The sequence below is a fragment of the Dipodomys merriami genome, unplaced genomic scaffold (genome assembly GCF_024711535.1).
Source record: "Dipodomys merriami isolate MVZ:Mamm:240054 unplaced genomic scaffold, mDipMer1.0.p SCAF_28, whole genome shotgun sequence".
Lineage (NCBI taxonomy): Eukaryota > Metazoa > Chordata > Mammalia > Rodentia > Heteromyidae > Dipodomys > Dipodomys merriami.
The window spans coordinates 8,086,555-8,107,564 of record NW_027204270.1 but is presented as its reverse complement, the minus strand read 5'-3'; the positions used below and the strand labels follow the sequence as shown (position 1 = coordinate 8,107,564).

The 21,010-nt window shown below is 42.1% G+C and overlaps 1 protein-coding gene across 8 annotated transcripts in view; it reads right to left on the bottom strand.

Annotated features, from left to right (window-relative positions):
- Positions 1–21,010, bottom strand: part of Vps13d (vacuolar protein sorting 13 homolog D) — a 242,471-nt gene that overhangs the window by 58,063 nt on the left and 163,398 nt on the right. For all 8 annotated transcript variants that reach the window (XM_070037405.1, XM_070037408.1, XM_070037409.1 and 5 more), the window contains 2 exons: positions 20,230–20,364; positions 18,962–19,129 (listed from right to left, as the gene is read on the bottom strand). In XM_070037405.1, the coding sequence (XP_069893506.1) occupies positions 18,962–19,129; positions 20,230–20,364 (303 nt within the window). The remainder of the gene's footprint in view (positions 1–18,961; positions 19,130–20,229; positions 20,365–21,010) is intronic.

The following is a 21,010-nucleotide window of genomic DNA, read 5'->3' as shown; positions in this document are numbered from 1 at the left end:
TTAAATACTTGCTGATGACAGTATCTCTCTCGTCACCAGGGCAGATGGTAACCACAGTTCACAGAAAGATAGAGAAGTTCAGGACTCTGTGGTTTGAGGGAAGAAGTTTCTATTCTCTCAAGCACAATGTCACATGGCTGGGAGTCTCAGCTACCAGCAAGCAGAGCTCCTACTTCAGCCAGCACTGCCTGCAACAAGCTATGCTGGAACATATAATCATGTTGTCTACAACTATCTGTTGTGCCTTGGGGCTGATATGAGCCTTGTGCAGTGCCATGATTAAACAGGCAAGGGCAGAACAGTGTGGAAGCTACTTACCTTGCTGGACCTCAGTTTACCCATTTGTAAGAAGCAGGCCCTTTCTAGGGTTGCTTTGAGTTCAAGAAATCATTAAGGGACAATGTCTGACTTGAACAAGTTTCTCAGGAACAGTTTGCAACTTAAATTGAATCATAGCTGAGTGCCAGTACCTGTAATCCCAGCTACTCAGGAGGCTGAGACCTAGAAGATCATGGTCCAAAACCAGCCCATGCATAAAAGTCTGTGAGATGCTTCTCTAATTAATCAGCAAAATACCAGACTAGAGGCAGAGTTCAAATGCTAGAGTACCAGCCATGAGCAAGCAAGCTGAGCAAGAGGCCCTGATTTCAAGCATCAGTACCAAAACAAAGAAAAAAATCTTCAAAGTCACTTCAAATGTGCTGGTAGCCAGCAGGAAAACCTCTGAGCCACATGAGACCTAAGTCATTTCCCCAACTACAGCCTTCATTATGTCCTTCTGTTTGACACTATTCACATATCCACAATTAAAAATTATTCTGAGGGCTGGGGTGTGTGTGACTCAAATGGTAGAGCAAACCCTAGTACTGCCAAGAAAAAATATTTTGTGTAAGTCTTGTCTCAACATTTCAGAATGTTTTTTGCTATATTTATGAAGAAGGAAGAGTTGAAGGGAGATGTGACTGGGGATGATAAGATAAGGGGGAAGGGGAGAGAGGTGATATGAAGAAACAAAGGAATAGATTTTTTTTTTTTAAAGCACCATTTGTGGACCCCAGATTCCTACAAACTAGAAGTGGAGCCAGTGGTCTATTTTCAGTTGTACTTGCCATTAAGGCAGAGTCCAGGCTGGGAACCTAGAGTAAGAATAATAAAGATATTTCAAAACCTGGACTGACATTCTCTTGTAGAAACATCCCTAAGCCAGCGACCTTGCCTTTTTTCCTTTTCATTCTCTTGGTCCCTGGAGATCTAGAATCCCTGCTGTTCTAGCCATGATGTTGCCATTTCAGGACCAACACTTATCAGGCCACAGACATGCCTTTTCTGTTAAGAAACAAAGTTATCCACAGCCACCCAGCTTTATCTTAGCACACAAGGTCTAAACGCACACAATGAAGTTCTGCCTTAAGACTATTCTGGGTCTGAACTAGTCTGAGACACATGCCTGCTGAACTGGCAAGTCTCTCTTGCTGTTCTGCAACTGTGACCCAGTTATGAACTCAGATGTTGTTTCAGATTAATCCGGAAGCTCAGAGTGGTTGGAAGCACTTCCATAATAGGATTTTGCTTTTTCTTTAAAAAGGACTGGTAGAGTTTGCTATAAGGCTAAAAGCACAGAAACTAGCACAGAAACAGACACAGACTCTGGAAGACTGCTTTTGTATAGCAGACAGTCACGGCTCAGCCAGATCCTCTCTGCATTTTCTACATGGATGGTAAGAATTACATGTCAAGAGGCATCTTCAACCTGGACTGTGCAAGGGGCCAGCTTCCTTGTTTAGCTCCTTAGTGGAACTCACTGCAGGCAGAAGTGGCTGTGTGGAGGCTGCCAGGCCCCCACTTAGCTACTGCAGAGATCCCCACAAAGCACACAGAGGGGAGCCTGGGGTGGGTGTTGCCAGCCCCAGGTTTGTCACACGGATAAGGTTTATCAGTCTGCACAAATGGCTTGTGCTGACCCAGGAGCTGGATTATAACTGAGAAGAGCCCCCTTTGTAGTGAGCATACCACAATGCTGCCAGAGAGGGGGCATTACATCCACTCTCAGAGAACAAACTGTGAAAGGCAGAATCCAAAGCCACCTCTGTCACTCGCATTAACTGGGAGAATTATGTGTAAAACATTCTTTAAGCACATCTTCATCCATAAGACAGAAAGAACACTACCAGTTATAGAAAGAGACCTTAGCCAGAAAAGCCCTTGAAAAAAAAAAACACAAAGCCACAGGTGAATGCAAAAAGTGACAGCCACAATCTATTGTTTATTCCAATACCCACCGCTCCCCACCTCAAATGAAGCCTGCACCTCAGCCTGAAGTACAAGAATCAGCTCAAGCCCAGTCTGGAACAAGAGAGATAAATATGTCAATTATCCATAGAGGAAAATCTCAAAATACAGAACTTTAGAAATGAAACAGAACATTCCTTAATGGAAAAGAAATGCAAGCTTATCTCCATCCTAGTCACAAGGTCTCCATTCTTGAGAAGAACTTTCTAATACTAAAAGCCTGGGAAGCAAGGAGGTGGGCGATGTCACCGAGGTACCAGCCAGGCTACCAGCCAGGGTAGAAGCAAAGCTTTCTACAAATCGGTTCACCTGTAAGGTTGCATGGGTTGGAATGATCTGACGAGGCTTTCAGGGAAAAGAAGGGTTGAGAGGCCCCAGGGCCTGGGGATACATAGTACTAAGCCTCACTAGTCCAGTCAGGAGAATACTGGCCCAGAGTTTAATACAATAGGACTCTATTGTATTAAATGAATGTAAAAGCAGACTTTAGCAGAGTGCTTCACTTTTTGAACCTAGTACTGTTGTCATGATAAGACTATAAATCTATGTATAGAAAATGTTAACTATGATTTTTGCAAATATTTTATGCATGTGGGTAAGAAGTTATATCTTTCACAGGGAGAGTCAAGATAGACAGACAGAAAAACAGACAGCCAGACAAGAAACCTTGCCAGCTTCCCACACACTGGGCTTGGGTGGAAATTAAGAGGACCTGACTCATTTTTTTTTTTATGTACCTAGAGCTCAAAATCAACAAAGCTGTGGACACTTGCTGTAGGGGTCTCACAGATTCACCAGACTGCCCTTTTCAGGCCGGAGTGGCTTTGTCTATGCTTAGTCATGGGCTGCCCTGGCATATCCCTTAACCATATCCTCCATCCAGACTCAGCAGAAAATTACCTGCCAAAAGTCGGAGCTAGCAAACCAAGGGTCCTTCATAGAACAAGAAGAGGCTTTTGAGTGGAAAGGCAGAAAGACGAGAAACAGCTGGTCTTTGACTGTGCTATTATTCATAATTTGGAGCTAAGCAGGTGAAATGGTTGCCATTGATACAAAAGCCACATTTTGGGAAATTAGTTGAGCCTATTTACCAGCCATCAAACTATTTGATTTTATTTTTCTTCCGTCAGTCATGGGGCTTGAACTCAGAGCCTAGGAGCTGTCCCTAAGCATTTTTTGCTCAAAGCTAACACTCTACCACTGAGCCACAGCTCCACTTCTGGTTTTCTGGGGGTTGGTTGGAGATAAAGAGTCTCACAGACTTTCCTGTCCTGGCTGGCTTCAAACCATGATCCTCCAATCATCTCAGCCTCCTGAGTAGCTAGGTACGAGTCACGTATACCCAGCTTGATTTTTTAAAAACATATAGCTAAACTAGATTTGACTTAAATTTGAGAGCATAATATATAATGAGCACATTATATAGAGCAATATTTCATGGCTTTCACTATAACCTTCTGTGTTCCATCCATTCCATTTAATAGATTTTTCTCTGGAAGTTCCTCCTTTTACACTTCCACTCAAGGCAGCTAAACAGTGTCCATATTTTGGCTGGTATTTCCTTTTTCATAGATTAAAAGAGGACATTTACTCTGCATTATTCTGCAATGTTTAGACTAAGGCAAGGTAGGCTTTGTGGGTTTTTTTTGAATCTTAACATCTGTTTTCCCAATGCTCAGAACCAGAGTGTGGATAGAATCTGTCCAGCTCTTGGGATGTGAGAAAGGCTGGGTTCTTAAGATTAAACTCGAGTTGGGCTGTTTTTCTATGTGGTAAAGAATTAGTTCCCTGTACAAATCTAGTAGAATGGATATCAGGCTGGAGACTATCCGTGGCTTTCTTAGCACATCTTCTGTGTGCCAAACCACATCATAAACAAGTTGAAAATTTCTGGCTGACCACTTAGATCCTGAACCTGGTAGTGTTAAGGAATTACAATTTCTCAAATTGGAAATTTTCAAATTTTTCAAAATTTCAAATTTTGTGTTTTCAATGGAGAGCACAGTGCAACAATTGCTTCCCTAGTTCCTAGTCAATAAAAATAGAACCTGGAGTTTTTAGTTGTCTACATACAGTTGTCATCTACTTGGATAGACTCAATAAATAGTAGACTTGTTAATATGAAGTAAATCTTTTCTCATAAATCGATATTTAGCTGAACATGTAGACCAAGAACAAAATTAAAATGCCTTCACTAAGTCTTTCAGAACTGGTTAGAAGCATTGCCTGCTTCTCGGTGGCTTGCTTTGGCCTGGATTGTGTAGCACCTATGTAAGAGTTAATTATACAAAGGATACTGGTAAAAACTTTAAGCTGATTCTCCCTTGAAAATGCAGGCTTGCATAGTTAATTCCTGCAAATATAATTTTGCAGAGAGGTCCAGACTAGGCAGAGTGCAGCTTTTGCAATGGAGCTAAGAACATGGGCTTGTCCAGTTCTCCTCCCAGTCTTGGGCAGATTGCTGACTTCTCTGAACCTCAAGGTCCTCTTTAAAAGTAGCACTTACAAGGAATATTTTGAGAATGAGATAAATCAGTTTCTGTGAACACTGAGAGTGATACCTGATGATGCAGTCAATAAAAATTAGCTGTTACCTTTCAAAAACATATGTTGTTTAGGACTGGACTCGGGGACTCATACATGCTACACAAGTATTCTGGTACTAAACTGCACCCTCAAGCTTGGTGTATACCATTTTAAAAGACATCCATTCAGTTACTAGGTCAAACTCAAGACTGAGACTGGAGGGAAGACTCCAGTCATAAGTGAAAAAACCAAGCAAGAATATGAAGCCCTGAATTTAAGTCCTAGTATCAATACCAACCAACCAACCAATGAACAAAAACACCTTCAATGGTGCAACAAGTACAGTGACTAGCCTGTTTTCTGTACAGCAATACTGAGGAATAAAGATAAATACAACTAACCTATAAACACTTATAGTAAGACTATTCTAATTCTCCACATGATCCAATAACTACATTGTATATGGTGTAAAACCAGTTTTACAGTGGACAAGCTGCTGAGGAAGCTTTGGCAACAAATTACCAGAGACAAAAGCCAAGGAAATACAAAATTAACATTGTTGTTGCTCCTTATCAGAACACATGAAAAGCCAGATATGCCACAGTCCAAGATGAAGGAAACAAGTTGTTGACTTCTGATTGGAATTTCCTTGGATTGTTACCATGTAGTACAGATTAATCTAAATGTTTCTCTGCAAACAGACAAACTTATGTGAAATGTAACAGAAAGATATAATAATGGCTTGTGTGGGAGTAAAACTGCCTTTCAAAAATGTATCATTATCAGTCAGAGTAAGAAAATCCCACAGATTTGAAAGCACCCAGTACCCAAGGACTTATATAAGTAAATTACTTCACTGTTTACAGGGGGAGCAGGAACTAATAGGCTAAGCTAAAAGACCCCAAAGGGGCAGCAGGTTTTTATGTGGCTGGGGTGGGACCAGAAGATGTAGTTTTTAAGCTGGAACTGCTTGGTGCTTCCCGGTCATTTCAGACCATAACACCCAGCCATACCATCTGCAGCTACAATCCCAAAGTACACTCAGTGGGTCAGGTTACTCCTCCCAGAGAAACCCTCTACAGCTGGCAGCTAGATTTTGCAAGCAAAGTGGGGAAACCTGGAACACACCCATGTAGGTACTTACTGCCCAGATGTGTCCAGGCTGAGGAACCTCCAAAATTCAAGCCACTGGCTCTCAGTACATAAACAATTTGTTTCCAGGGTAAATGAGGCAGGGTTTATCTTTAATGGCATATGGAAACTCATAAAACAAGAAAGAGGGGGCCGTTAAAAACCAGAAAATACAGTGCCAGGCAAAATGGAAGACAATTCAAGATTTTTTTTAAAAAAGTGCTAAGACTAGCTGTTTTCCTGTTTTGAGGAACAAGAATGTGCTGGAAATTTGGGTTTCTTCCTCCTCCGATATGTGTGTGCGTGCATACACACACTTCCACTCCTGTTAGCTGGTTTGTCCCCCAGAGGCCCCGACACACCCTGACACACAAGCCAGGCAGGCAGGCCTGCAGGGCCAGCCACAGTGGGCCCAGGCAGGCCTGCAGAGCTGGCCACAGTGAGGCACAGGCAGGCCTGATTAGCAGATTGCAGAGCCCCGGCTGCCCTTATCTCCACAGATGCCAGAGGAGTTTGGTACCTTCCCTCCAGCCCTCCTGGGAAGCCAGCCCAGCAGGTGCCCATTGGCAATAGTTTTGTGTTACAGGCCTGAATGAATGATCCCCGCAGGAGCCGACTGTTTTCACAGACAGAGAGGCAGTCAAAAGTCCACCGCGTGAACTTGGAATGACCCCAGCTGCAGAGTCACTGGCGGGTTCATCTGGAGGGCAGGCACGCTTTGTTAAACAACTAATACTCTTCACAGATAACTTTAGGAAAAAGCAAAAGTGTTAACTCTTTGCAATCATGCTCTGACAAAACACCTCCACTGCTGGAGGGGCTGGGGAGGGGGAGGAAGGAGGGGGATCCAGTCTGAGTCCAAATGAGGACCCTGAGACAGACCTGGAAGAGGGGTCAGGACTGTCACCATTAGGCCTGCTGTTCTGGCCATTCTGAATTAAGGTAAAAAGACAAAATACAAAGGTTTGGGGCACCTATCTGCTAAGGAGAGCCTGGACTGACAGCAACGGCTCTCAACTTGGCCAAATCCATGCAAAACCACTGCAAGAGAGTGACTAGCCTGCCTCGGCTCCCTCTGCCCCGACACCTGGCATGGACACAGCCTTCCAGAAACTTCCATACAGCCAGGAGAGAGAAAACTGACCTGTAAAGTGAGTAAACCCATTGCCAGCAGCTCAGGCAGCTCCTTATTAGAAGCTGGATTCAGAAAAGGCCTGGGGTTCAGGTCAGTGGTTTTGCCCAGCACAAAATCAGGGTTCCTGGACAGCGGGCAAGTGAACATGTCCCTATCAGCACTGGGTCACTGCCAAGGTCCCATCTCTCTCTTCTGGGCTTTCCACACTGAAGAGGTCTAATGTGCTATCCACTACGCTACATGGCATAATTCACAGACTTTACAAAGAAACCAATGACAACAATTACAATGAGCATAGGAACATTGAACGAAACTCTGGAAATTCATTTTAACCAAGTTACACTAGTTTTGGCATCAAAGACTGCTATCAGAGTTCTCACTCTGCCTCGTCACTGACTGCCCTCCATCTCTGATCACAGAGAGACATCTTAGGGGGACATTCTCGGGGGAGGTCATGCTTTGTTGCCAGGTTTGCACATGTTTGCTGGCTGGATGAGATCCTGCTGAACGACTAGTTTGGGAAGATGCCTCAAAGGAGACCACTTCCCTCCCCCAGCAGGTGAGATGACCTTTACACTAAACATCGTTTCAGGGTGCTCCCCATCCCAGGCACAGGGCCAGGGGTTAGACACCAAGAGGACTGACTTAGTTCCTCGTCCTCCTGGAGCTGCCATGTGGGAGGAAAGATCTGCAAACAGATAAAAAAAAATTCACACAAAGGATGCTGAGCAACGTCCCCATCAGGGCCCTGATCCCACTACTTTTTTCTCTCCCTCTCTTCTGAAGGACCAGCATAACCTGCAGTTCACGGACAATCTGTATCCTGGGCTTTACAACTTCCTGTGGTGAAGGAGTGAGCAGAAGCTCCCTGGGTCTCTGTCCACTTACAATCTGAGAAAGTTAAAAGCTGATCTTGATACTCCTTCGCATGTGTGCTATCCTAAGTGTGTCTAGGGAAGTCTCAGCTATACAAAGGTTGGAGTGACTGCTGTGTTTGCAGGGTTAAGTCAAAAGACTCCTTAAGAAGCAATGTACTTTGTGTGGAAAGGCAGGTGAGAGTTTATTACCCCTGTGAAATCTTACTAAAATAAGGCTTCTCACTAAATGCAATTTTTTTGTAGATAAAACCAATTAACATGACAGTGAACTCATAGTAACACTTTATACTTTACAGAGAAGGAAGTAGCAAACTCTTCCTGTGTTTCCATACTTTTCTCTCTCCATATAACTTATCCCTAGAGACACCTCAATTTGTCTTGTCCACCGATATGACTGAGTACTTGCCTTGGCAAGTACTCTATAGCAGTCCACAAACATCAGTTGCTCATGCCACCTGACAAAACCAAACAGGTAACATGCCTAGAAATAGGCTTCTGGAATCTACATAGCTTGGCTCCTTTGCTCTGTGATTAGAGATTCGTGTGCCCACATGAAATTTTAGAGCCATCCTTCACCCATGCAGCACAGCCTCTTGAATGCCAGGCTTTCCAAAGCTGTCGGCCTGTGTGCGACACTCTTCTGACTCCTTTGAGAAGGCTTTGTTTGGCCAGGTGAGAAAAAGAGGTGTTTGGAGGTGGGAAACCTGCTCCAACACTGACTGCCTCATCTTGGCAAAACCATTTAACTCATGTGACTTGTTTTCCCATCACCAGGAGGAAAGCGATGACCACAGCAGGCCTCTGGCCCCACAGGGCTAAGGCTAGGGTATGTGGTCCCACAGACATGAAAGTGCTCTGGCTTCTGAGGAGAAAGTGGCAGTGTGGTCTACTGGAAAAGAACCTGAGGCTGGCAGAGCCTGGGTCTCACCCTCTCCCCTAAGCTCCTGTGTGATACTACGCAAGCCAACAGCCTATATACTGTGGCTCAACCTCTGCATCTGGGAAAATAATTGACTCTTTCATGGAGAAGTGTGTGAAGAAATGTGTGAAGATCAAATACTAATAGGAGCATACTACAAAGTTTAAGTTTCTATAAAACTACATAGAGTCATTAGTACCTCTTATAATTTCAGTATAATCCTTGCATGTTTCCAAGTTAGCAATAAAGAGAAAATGCCAATGGCCACAATGCCTTGTCTTGAACATTGGAAATGCAACAAAATGGTTGGGAAGCATGTTCTACTAAAGTTTTTCTTCAGATGATATTGGAAGCTAATGACTCTAAATTAATGTCTTATTGTATAAATAGTGACCAGACAACCAGTTTTTGTAATTTCTCCTCCAGCTTTCTCCTGATTTTACCCAGGAAGGAGTCTCCTAGTTTCTCAGCTTATCTCTACCTTCTTCACATCTAACTAGAAATTTCTGCTCAGAAATGGCACAGGAGGCTCCCCAGAAGTGCTGGACAAAAGAAGAAAGGCATTATGTTTCCCCTCTACTGTTAGTGAGAGTGAGGCGCCTCTGCCTTTCCTCGCCTGTCACCTGAGCCCTCATGTCATCACGTCAGGACACGCTGGGCCTCCTATAACCAAGGCCTGGACACACTATCATGGCTTTGGAGAAAAGCAGAGAGAAGGCCAATCCATTAGCTCTGGTACCATCTGCCTTTTTCTTCCATGGTCTCTCTTAAATGGAATTTCCCCTTTCCCAAACATTGTAGAAATTACTTAATGTAATATGCTGCAACAGCCACAAAAATTCTACTCCAAGAACTATCCTGATCATTCATTCCGGGATTTTTTTTTCTCCCTTGGGTTCCATGGTGCTACTCACCATGATTAATATGATTCAATAGCACCTAAGAGGAAAAGCTACAATTCTTTATACTCTGTTCTCCAAAGCCCAGTCTGCAAGGAAGGACTTACAGTTGACACTGGCAGTAGAGAGCAGTAGTACAGAGATGCTGCCCATTTCTGTAGTATAAAGGAAAAGCAAATAAGTCATGCCGAGCAAATTTCTAGAAATAGGAGACCCAGGAACAAATCCAAACATGTTTCTTCAGTTTGGCAATGATTTCCCCCCACCAGGCCTATTTCTCCACTTGTATAAGGGTGACAGTGGTATGCTACCAATAACATCTGATTGCTTAGAACTTACATAAAAGATCAAATACAAATGCCTCATCAAGAACTACTACTAATCAAGAGAGTTAAGTGGTATTATAATTACAACATTCCAATTAGGAATGATTAAACTCTAATAACTTCACCATATTCTTCCTTTCCCCCAAGAAGAAAACCATACAAGTCAACAGAACTAACCATAAAACACGCAGAGTAACAGATTGTCCTCAACGTTTTCCACCTGGCTTCTTCACTGAAGTAATGATGCTGTGAAGCATCTGAAAGCCATCTGCTTCAGAAACTCAGAGAAAATGTCTATACAAAATCTGAAAAGCTGTATAAGGGCCTAGAGGAGCAGTGAGAGGGAAGAACAGGACTACTGGAGAGAATGAGTTTATTTTCTGCCATTAATCGATAATGGCATACTTCAGGCATTGGTCTCTAAAAACTAAGTTATTTGAAAATAACATACTAGTTGCTCAGAAGTGTTTCTGAGGTAGTTAAGTTGGGGAAAATGGCTTAAAGAACTTATAACTTCAGTACAAATGCTCTAAGGAAGAGGGTCCCAGGAAAGTGGGCTCTGGTCTGCTAGTGGGGAGAGCCAGAGCAGTGGCCTGGGGGTACAAACTCCACATGGTTCAAGTATGAGCTAATCCTGAACACAACACAAATGACAGTTTACTCAAATACTTCAGTGGCAAGCATTTGTCATTGGAAAGAACAAACTCTTCCTATCCTTTTTCCCCCCTCAATCCTTTTGCACTCACCTAGGGATTCCTAGATAGAAATTCTAGAAGTTATAGTGGGAAAAAGCCATGTCCCAAGGCTTAAGACAAAGGAGTTCATGTTGAGAATGAATGGATAACTCTGAGCTTCACTATAATGCCGTGTTTCTAGTCACTTGTGTGTTAGCTTCTACGAGGGAACAGGAAAGGATTATGCCTGAGAAACACTGCTGCAGAGGAAGATCTAGCAGCTGACTCCAAATTCACAATTTTTCCTAAAACTTCAGTTTAGGTTATAACCACTCATTTTTCTCACTTATAAAGGAGAACATTTGTACAAGACACTATGTTGAAAACGAACTTTACAACTTTGGGTGGGGGAGGAAGGAGTTAGGGAGATGGGGAGGAAAGGGATGGTAGGGGAAAAAGAAAGGGGGTCATAATGCTCAATAGGAAATGGACTCGTTACCTTGCTCATGTAACTGTAACCCCTCTGTACAGTACCTTTAATATATATATATATACACATATATATATAAGTATAAATAAATAAATAAATATATGTGGAGGACACTTTCATTCCCTAAGGGATCGTGTGAGGATTCACCGATGTAAATGTGAATGAACACAGTCCCCCAATTCACACAGAGTAAATAACCAATAAAGGCTTCCTCCTCACACTCCTTGCTGATTTCTAGATATTCCTTCAAAATGGAGACTTCAAGAGGTAATAGTGGCAAAGAAGACCGAACTAAAAGAAAGTACAGAATCTTCTAAACACATGAGTGTCTGGATCCTTTACTGTCAAGAATTAGAATTTGATCTGTCCTCAGATATTCACAAAAATGGATTATAGTTTATCTCATTTGCCATAACACTTTGGGGAAGGACAAATAGTAAAATGGAAAAGGGGGAGGGGTATGCACTCTCCTGGGGGTAACCAGAGTTACCCTTATCCCAAGGGAAGCTGAACTAAGCATATTTACACTTGAGTAGAAAACAACAACTTTGTGGGAGACACAATTTCTTTGATTTCTACATAGTTTCCACCATGTAGATACATTTGAGAGAGATGAAGTGAATTCCTCTGAAACCTGCCATGGTCAGCTCTAAAAATGCAATTTCAGAACCTTGCTTTTCACTGAAGTTCTACTATGAAATGAAAACAAGTTTCGAACATTTTCAGTTCTTCTATTTCAGTCAATGGTAGTATGCTTCACCTCTTCCTTGAAACCACTGAGCTGCTCAGTTACATAGAAGGAGATAAAAGCCAAAGCTTGTGATCACTTGTGATCATTTGTGATCTTCATGCCACCATTCCCCTCCTCTCTACCAAAATACTTCTGATTGCCAAGGATGGATCAATCAGCATAAAATTTTTTTCTTCTAGACAAAGAACCCAGACTACAAGAATCATTTTAGTCTTCCACATTATTAGAGGAAAATAAAACAAACACTCTGGTGCCAAACACTTGAGCCCTTTCTCTACATACAACTTGAATGCACTTTGTCTTGACTAGAATAGAAATCCCTCAGGTGATTTATTTAGGATCAAGGTATTTTTTTTTAACAAACAGAAAATCAACATTCTCTAAGGGATAGATCACTGTCTGAAGTGAATTTCATCTAACCTAAAGTTGTGTGCCAACTTAAACACACTAAAACTCCAAAGCTTATGAGAAGGTATCCACCTAGTCCTTGCTCACAGATACATGGAAAAGCTATCATGGGATAATCACCCAACAATAAAATGGAGCAGTCATACATAATGACAAAAACAGATACAAGTCATAAATTGCCTTCAGAATCCATGCAGGCATTTACGCAGTGCATTCTTTTGTTCAAAGATACAACTTTCGCCTTGAATAAACAGTGCTTTAGTCTTGTCTGAGCCTTATAAATACACTGCCTGCAAAATACATAAACAAATGCTATTCCTTAAACAAAAGGCAGATGGACACCCCTGCCCTCAACAAGGTCACAGTATATATGACAGGAGACTGGCTGATGGCAGGGGCTGGCTCAGAATCTCTGAGTGCAGAGAAATAATTACTGTGACACTTCAGAACTGGTTTTCCAGACAAAGGGACAGGGGAAGATTCTCTTGGAGGGAAAGTGGCTCATCCACATACTGATGCCCAGAGAGAGAAATGGGAGAAAACATTAGCTACAATCCTACCTAGGCTTTCTACAGCATTATCAAAATACTTTCTCCTCTACTTGCTCCTATTATCTTCTTCCATTATCTTCAGTTTTCCTAAAATCCTTAAAAATTCACTCCAAGTAAATGGAGTTGTTCTATCCTGCTCAGCTTTGGCTTTGAGACAAGGTATTGCTGTGTAGCCCAAACTGGCCTGGCACTCACCATTTTCTTGCTCAGCTTCCCAAACCCTGGGATTGCGGTGAGTCACCACCACTGGCCAGGTTATACTATTTTGCTTATGTTTTGTTTTTCTCATTCTTGTTTTTGTGCTTTAATAAATGTAAGAACATGCCTCAAATAAATCTTTCAGTTAGTGACGGTATTCAGAAAGGCAGCCAAAACAGAGAGGGGAAGTGCTCTTCCAGGAGTCAGGTCTTCTGAACTCGCCTGGGGTTTCTTCACACAGTGGGGCTACTAATGCCTAACATCATCATGTCATTCATATGGCCAGATGATCTTACATGAACAAAGCCACATTTACAGGCCCCAGGTTCTACTGCCTATGAAGGAGATGATGACAGTCCTGGTCACTCCAACACAAGTATAACAACCATCATCACCATCTGAGGCCTGCTTTGAGATGAAGAGGACAAGACAGCACTCAGCTTCCCAGCTAACAATGATGTCAAATACTAAGCTTCTGGTGGAAAGTGAATAGTTATTAATTTTTCATACTCTCTGAAGGGGCTAGGAAAAAAGCCTTATATACACAAAGGATAAACTTCATGTAATAGGGAAAAAAGAAGGCCTTTAGAATTAGCTGGAATTAGACAATGTCCACCTGTGTCATTTCTAGTTGTATGACCTTGAAAATGTTACCTAATTTCTCTAAGTCTGACTATAGAGATGAACAAGCACTGACAATGTATGTGAAGGATCCCTCACCAGGCCTGACAAACAGTTCAGTGAGTGTTCTAAATGCCTACCTGTGCCACCACGCAGCATAGTGTGTGTTCTATCTCTGCCCTGATGCCTTTTCCTACCCATGCTGTTGGCTCCAAGAAATATTACAAAATGATTAGGGTGTTTTCAATTCCTGACAGACAAAACTTTTACAATTAACAAGTGCTGAGAATAAAATATATTAACTAAAAGCCAACAAAAAAATCTATCTCCTTAATAAAAATTTAGACTACAGAGTTCACAATGGGAAATGTGGACTGACTTGGTAGAAATTAATTACACAGAGGCTGGGAAAGTGGCTCAGTGGTAGAGTGCTTGCCTTGCATGCCTGAGGCCCTGGGTTCGATTCCTCAGCACCACATAGGCAAAAAGAAAAAAGCCGGAAGTGGCGCTGTCGCTCAAGTGGTAGAGTGCTAGCCTTGAGCTGAAGAGTTGAGGGACAGCACCCAGGTCCAGAGTTCAGGCCCCACGACCGGACCCCCCCCATCCAAAAAAAAATTAATTACACAAAGCAAAAGAGAAAGACATCAATTAACAAAAAGACATCATGCAGCAAATAATGAAGGAATTCTGATGTCCACAACTGACAATGGTGACGATAACAGCAGCCAACAACAGGGGAAATAATTAAAGTATCTGTAGTTAGGACCCATATCAAAGGATACCTGGCATGGCAAACACACAACATACAGAGACGGGACTCCATTAGTGAACCCTTCTTGAACTGGCCTTTTCCTCTGCTAAAAGGAAGTGAATTTGCTGTATACTTTCTTCCCTTTTGGAAGACTAGATGGTAGTGATGAATAACAAACACTGAGCTTCTATACAGGAGTAGCAGAGAATGTTACTGTTAGCTCTACTAAGATCTAAGGCTCTCTTAGATTAAAAAGAAGTTTTATTTTTGTTGATAATATCTATGTTGCTTTCCTGTAGATATATAAGAATATTACCCCAACTGCCACAGATAGCAGTGAAATTAGAGTCTATATAAGAACAAGTTTGCTCAGTAAGTTCTCTCTAATCCTCTGGCTTAGAAACAAGTTAGCTGGTCTCACAGATATTCATGTGACACACAACCTGGAGAAAATTCATGAGGCAGGAAAAACCTGAGTTTCCTAAAGAAACCACATTCCTATAAGGATCCCAGACTGATTGTAGCACTGTGACCTCCAGAAAGAGGTCAGTTGAGATTCCACTGTGGGTCCAGTCCCTTGCCAGGCAGAGGAGCTATGGGCTAAATGTTTACAACTTGACCTTGCCAGGCAGAAGGGTCGTGGGCCAGATGTTTACAACTTGGTTGGCTAACCCTGAAGTCACATCACTTCACTTTTAGAATCCACAAGTTGATTTCTGGGAGTTATGAGAAGGGAAGACATGAGAAATACTGGGGACAAAAAGGCATACATTACTTTCCTGAGACCAGTGTTAAAAAATAAATTACAAAAATGAAGTGAGAAATTCCAGAAGTAGCCATACTACAACCTGAAATTAATTTTTGCTATGAGTAGTACATACTACGGACTAAGACCTAAAGGTCTACAACCTTCTTTTTTGTTTGTTTTTCTGAAACAGGCTCTCACTGTATAGTCCAGGCTGGCCTCAAACTTTTAATCCCCGTTGCTGAGAATTCCAGAGTCTGCCGCCAGTCTTTGACTTCTGCAGCCTTGTTAAGTAACAAAATGAGTCCCCTTTAACTTCCAATGGCTTTTCACCTGCCATATTTCCTGTGCTCCTCCCATCAGAGGGATAGGTGGAATTCCTACCACCCTCTCATAGATTTAAAAAGAGAGACAAACACTCAAGGGTAATAGAGGAAAATATTATTTACAAGTAGGAATGGAATTGCAGCCTGCTATCCTATCAACCCCAAGCTCCCCTCAATACCCCCCAAACAATGAGATATAACCTTTTAGAGGTATGAATAACCCTGAGAATTCAATCAAAACTGCAAACCCTCACTCCAAACACACATACACACACATGCACACATGTATACACACACGCATGTGCGTGCATACATGTGCACGCACACACACACCAGATTTATAATTAATGTAAAAGGTTATGGAGTCTCTCCACTCTACTCAGAACCATCAAGCCAAGAGAAAGCCCTTCAGTCCTTGAAGAAAGGCAGGACGGGTTGGCTGTGGCTCAGCAAGGGCAGCCTGTCTCCCTGTCCTTTTTACTCACTGGAATACTCCCCACAGGCCAAAAGTTGATTACTGTGGTCATCTGTACTTCCTTCAACGCCCCTTGTGTACACAGAGAAGCAAACAAAACATTCCCCCAAAAGTGACATTAAGGGTCTGGTTACAACCCACAAAATTACAAGGAAATAGAGATCTCTAGTTCAACTACATACACAGAAGCAAAGATAACAGGGATGGGTGTTTAGCTGACAGACCCATATGGATTGGTTATGGATCTACCATAACCAATGGGAAGTAGTAATTTTAAGTTTCTCTGCTTTTTCATTTTAGGGCTATATGGACTAATTTTCTAACAAATCTAGGGTTTGGGCTATCAAAATAAAATTATAAAGCCTGTGACTCTAAATATGATTAACTGTCAAAAGGCAAGAAAAATAGGTGAATGGCTACAGGGGAGATGAGGTTCCCACTCAAGGAGATTCAGGCCCTGGAGAGCCTCTTGCCATGCACTGTGACAGTACAAAGCATGACACCCATTACAATGCATTAGCCCTGTCATCACAGCTGGGGTAAGGACACAGAAGACAGTGGACTCGTCCTTCCTCCACCTAAGCTACATTATTATGCTAACCCTCACTATTCAAAGAAAAGAACAAAAGAGGAAGGATAAAGAAAAGGTCCACCCCTTCACCAGGATGGAGATCGCAAGGCAACACTGTGGAGAAGCCACAGGTTAGCAACAGCATCTTCATTCTCATCTAGGTTAAGTTCAGAAGTGTCCTAACAGTCAAACTGGCCCAAATGGGATTTGACTCTCCCACTACCAGTGCCCACTCATGGTGTACTGGGAGCTCCAGTCTGAAGGCCAGCATTACAGATGAAGTGAAGACCATGCTCTGCTGTATTGTTCAGGATTTTCACGATGTCTTGCCTCTTTCCTCCTACAACAAGCTTGTAAAGCAGCTGTGTGTCTAGTCCAGGTTGAGGAAAAACCTCTCAATATACCACTAGTACATTGGCCTTTTAGTTATACCAAAGCCAGAAAGATAAAAGCAAAGGAAGACATTATACAATTCAGATTTTCCTGTGTTAATTAGTATTTAATATTAACAAAAAAATTATGTGGGGTAGTTACAACAAAACATTTAAACACAATCTGTTTACATCAAGCTCAATAGCTATGAGTTCAAAAGCAATCCAGGGTCTATGGTGTCAGGATTAAGTCTGAAGGCAATACCAGAGAAGAATCAAGGCAGAAACATTCAGTCTTTCAGACTTTGGATCTGAGTTTAACTGTTTCCAAACTGTGTTTTGTTGTCTTTTGCTTCTACCTCTCACCATTTTTCTACAAGCATGCTTTCCCTATTTTGAACCACTCTTAGTCTGGCTCAACAACACTGTATAGTCTTAAAGAAACTGATGTGACATAGAATTATCACTTCTAGATGACAGTATGGAAAAAAAGGAACAAATCCCCCAGCTTTTACATATTAATAGTACCATTGATTTGGGGGAAGAGAGGGAAGTCTAGGGAGGAGAAGCAAGAGAAAATGAGGGAGGGGGTAACACTGTTCAAAAATAAATGTACTCATTACCTTACTTATATAACTGTAACTCCTCTATACCTGACCTTTACAATTAAAAAAAAAGTAATATTGATTAAACAAATTCTATCCAACTCCATTTTTGTTATCTGCTTCTCAGGATAAATCCCTAATGCAGCCCTATTTGTCTCTAGGTAGAGCCACTCTATGGCCTAGTGGCCCACAGTGCAAGTGCCCACGGGAATGGGCAAAAAGTACAGGTGCTTTCTCATGCCTTGCTCACTATGAAAAGTTAATCTCCACATGAGAAGACTGGAGCAGAAGGAGAGAGAGGGAAAGTCTTTACAGACTTATGTGGTTAGACAGTGGCCACCCTTCAACCACCTTCCCTTTCCCCAGCTTCATATAGAGTACCACTTCTGTTGGAACACTAACAGTGGACTATCAAAATGTCCATCTAGTAAGACCAGAAAGAACAAGAGGTCAAGGAGGCTGCAAATTGCTAGATTCAGCGGGTATAAAGGGCCATGGCACTGTAAGGCTATATTTCAGTTTGGACTTTCCCTGTGAGATGTGTGAGCTGGTAGGTTTTAAACAGGAAAAGACACAAGTTTATTTCATGTTGGGTTTTGTTTTGGTGCTAGAGATGGAATTCTAGACAAATAGTCTGCCACTGAGCCACACCCCCAGCCCTCAAACTTCATGTTTTAAAAAGCAAGTTCAATCTGGGTGCTGGTGACTCAAGCCTGTAATTCCAGCTACTCAGAAGGCTGAGATCTGAGGATCTTGGTTTAAAGTCAGCTTGGGCATAAAAGCCCATGATACTCTTTATCTTCAATTAACCATGAAAAAGCCAAAAATGGAACTGTAGATCAATGGTAGAGCATGAGCCTTGAGTTCAAGCCTCAGTACTAGTACAAAGAAAAAAGAAAGAAAGAAGGAAGGAAGGAAGGAAGGAAGGAAGGAAGGAAGGAAGGAAGGAAGCTCATTTTCACAATAAAAAACTTATTAAAAAAAAAACCAAAAAAGAAAAAGGCAAGCTCATTTTGCTGACATTGTGAAAGTTGTATAAAGCCATGGTCAGAAGGCCACTACAGGGATCCAGATGAGAGGGGTACAAGGCCTGTCCAAGGCAGTAGGAATGGAAAGAAAGGAAGAAGAGAGGCTTGGGAAGGCAGGGGTCTGGTGACAGGCTGCTGGAGGGGAGGGAGAAAGACAAGGCATGTGGGCAAGGAAACAAAGGCCACAAGTGCAGCCTCTCACACTCAATTAACCACCAAAGAATCTACAATGCAGCTGGGGACTCTCAAATGAGGTTAATCACTGCAGATTTCATTCACTTCCACTTCCTTACCTTGGCAGCCGAGTTTGATACCCCATGTGTAACATTTCTGATAAGGCCTCCAACATTTCCATACTTTATCAGGCCAGTAACCCCTTCAGAAACATCATTCAGAAGCCCCATGGGGTTGCCAAGAAAATCTACTGATCCCAGGATTCGAGCTGCCTGGCTGAGGAGCTCCTGTCAAATGGAGAGGAGGAGAAAAATCATATCAGCACCAGTATATGAGCACAGAGACCAGTGTCCCCAACAAGAAGTGAGCAGTCCATCTTGTCCTCCATTCCCTCTACTGCCAACAAGGACATTGTAACCTTCATCAACTGCAGATACTTCCTGTTCCTTCCCAGACCATCTCAACTTCTCCCACTGCACCAACACCACAGATTGCTTTCAATATATTAAAAACTACTTAGCAAAGCTAGTCAGAAGAATAAAAAGAGTTATGGAATGGAAGGTTCTAAGTATTTAATCATCTCTACAGCATGCTTTCCTTCCTCTCTGTTAAGAGACAATCAGGCAGGAGCAGGGAGGGAGGAGCAATCCCCTACTTTTCCTGTACCTCCCATTGCTGACTCCAGGCTGTAACACCTCCTTACAGTTAGATGGAAGTATTGCCAATTAGGAAAGTCAAGGAAGGAGGCAGAGAGGGAAAAAATAAAACAAGAATAGACTATATGGGGGGGGGGGGGGGGGAGGATATGGGAAGGGGAAACGAAGAGGCAACAATGCATGATAAGAAATGTACTCATTATCTTGCCCATGTAATTGTAACCCCTCTGTACGGTATTTTCACACACACAAAAAAAGAATAGACTATATTTTAACTTTGAAAGCTAATAAATATGATATGGTCTTAACTATTCATCAACAAATACACTGGTTTTATATTTTGGTTTGTGCTTAACTTGATTAAAAATTTTTTTCAAGTTCAACTCAAGAACAGGATCTCACAAGCTCTTAGAATACTGATACTGTTTATTTCTCAAACACATACCTGGTAAATAATCACAGTGTTCTGTGTTATTATTAAACACCAACTGAACCATGAAGAATGTACCTAACCTAGTAGAAGTTTGAGAGTGGCTCTGAGGGACAAGACAACAGCTCCTAAGTTATGTCACTCATCTTAGGGGTTTCATGACACAAATGGGCTTCATAGGATGTGACCTGATCTATAAATGGGGTTTGCAGTAGTAATGTCCCAGTAACAAAGATTCCCAAATAAGCAAAACAAGCATTCTGCTTATGGCCCAACCACTAAGCACTTCTCTAAAGCTCACCTCTTGGAAATGTTTGAGGATGTCATTGATGATGAACTCCTTGGTCTCATAGGGATGGACCCGAGTGAATGGGCCCAGATTAATTACAGCATCTTCAAATCGAATTAATGGGAATCCCAACGTGCTTTTTAAGGCCTAGTGAGGGAAGAAGTAAAATGACACATTTTAGCATGTGACAGTCTTCTAGAATACATGAAAGCTACAAGTTTCCCAACAGGAATCAAGGTTTTATTGATTGATTGATTGCCAGTCCTGGGGCTTGAACTCAGGGCCTGGGCACTATCCTTGAGCTTCTTTGCTCAAGGGTAGCTCTCTACCACTTGAGCCACAGTGCTACTTCGGGCTTTTTCTGTTTATGTGCACACAGATTATGAACCTAGAGCAAATCATGTTAAGAGACACCAGGTGTAGAGAGACAAATGGCACGTGCTTTCTCTCATATGCGGAAGCAAAGTCTAAAATACAACTATGCACAATAACATATACAGGACTCAATGCATTTACACTCAAATAAGCTTACTAAAGGAAGGTATTCTTAGGGGAGGAATTCAGAGGCATAACTTCCCCTAAAGTACTATTTATCAAAACAAATAGTAGGAAGTAGAAACATTTTGGGGTGAGGCACAGGAGTAGAGGGAGGAAGGGTCAGTAAATGCAGTAATTATATTCAAAGTACATTATATACAAAAAATGAACTATGTAACTTGTGGGCAGGGACAGGAGGAGGAAGATAGGAGAGAATGAAAAAAGGGGTAACACTGACCAGAAGCATTGTACTCAT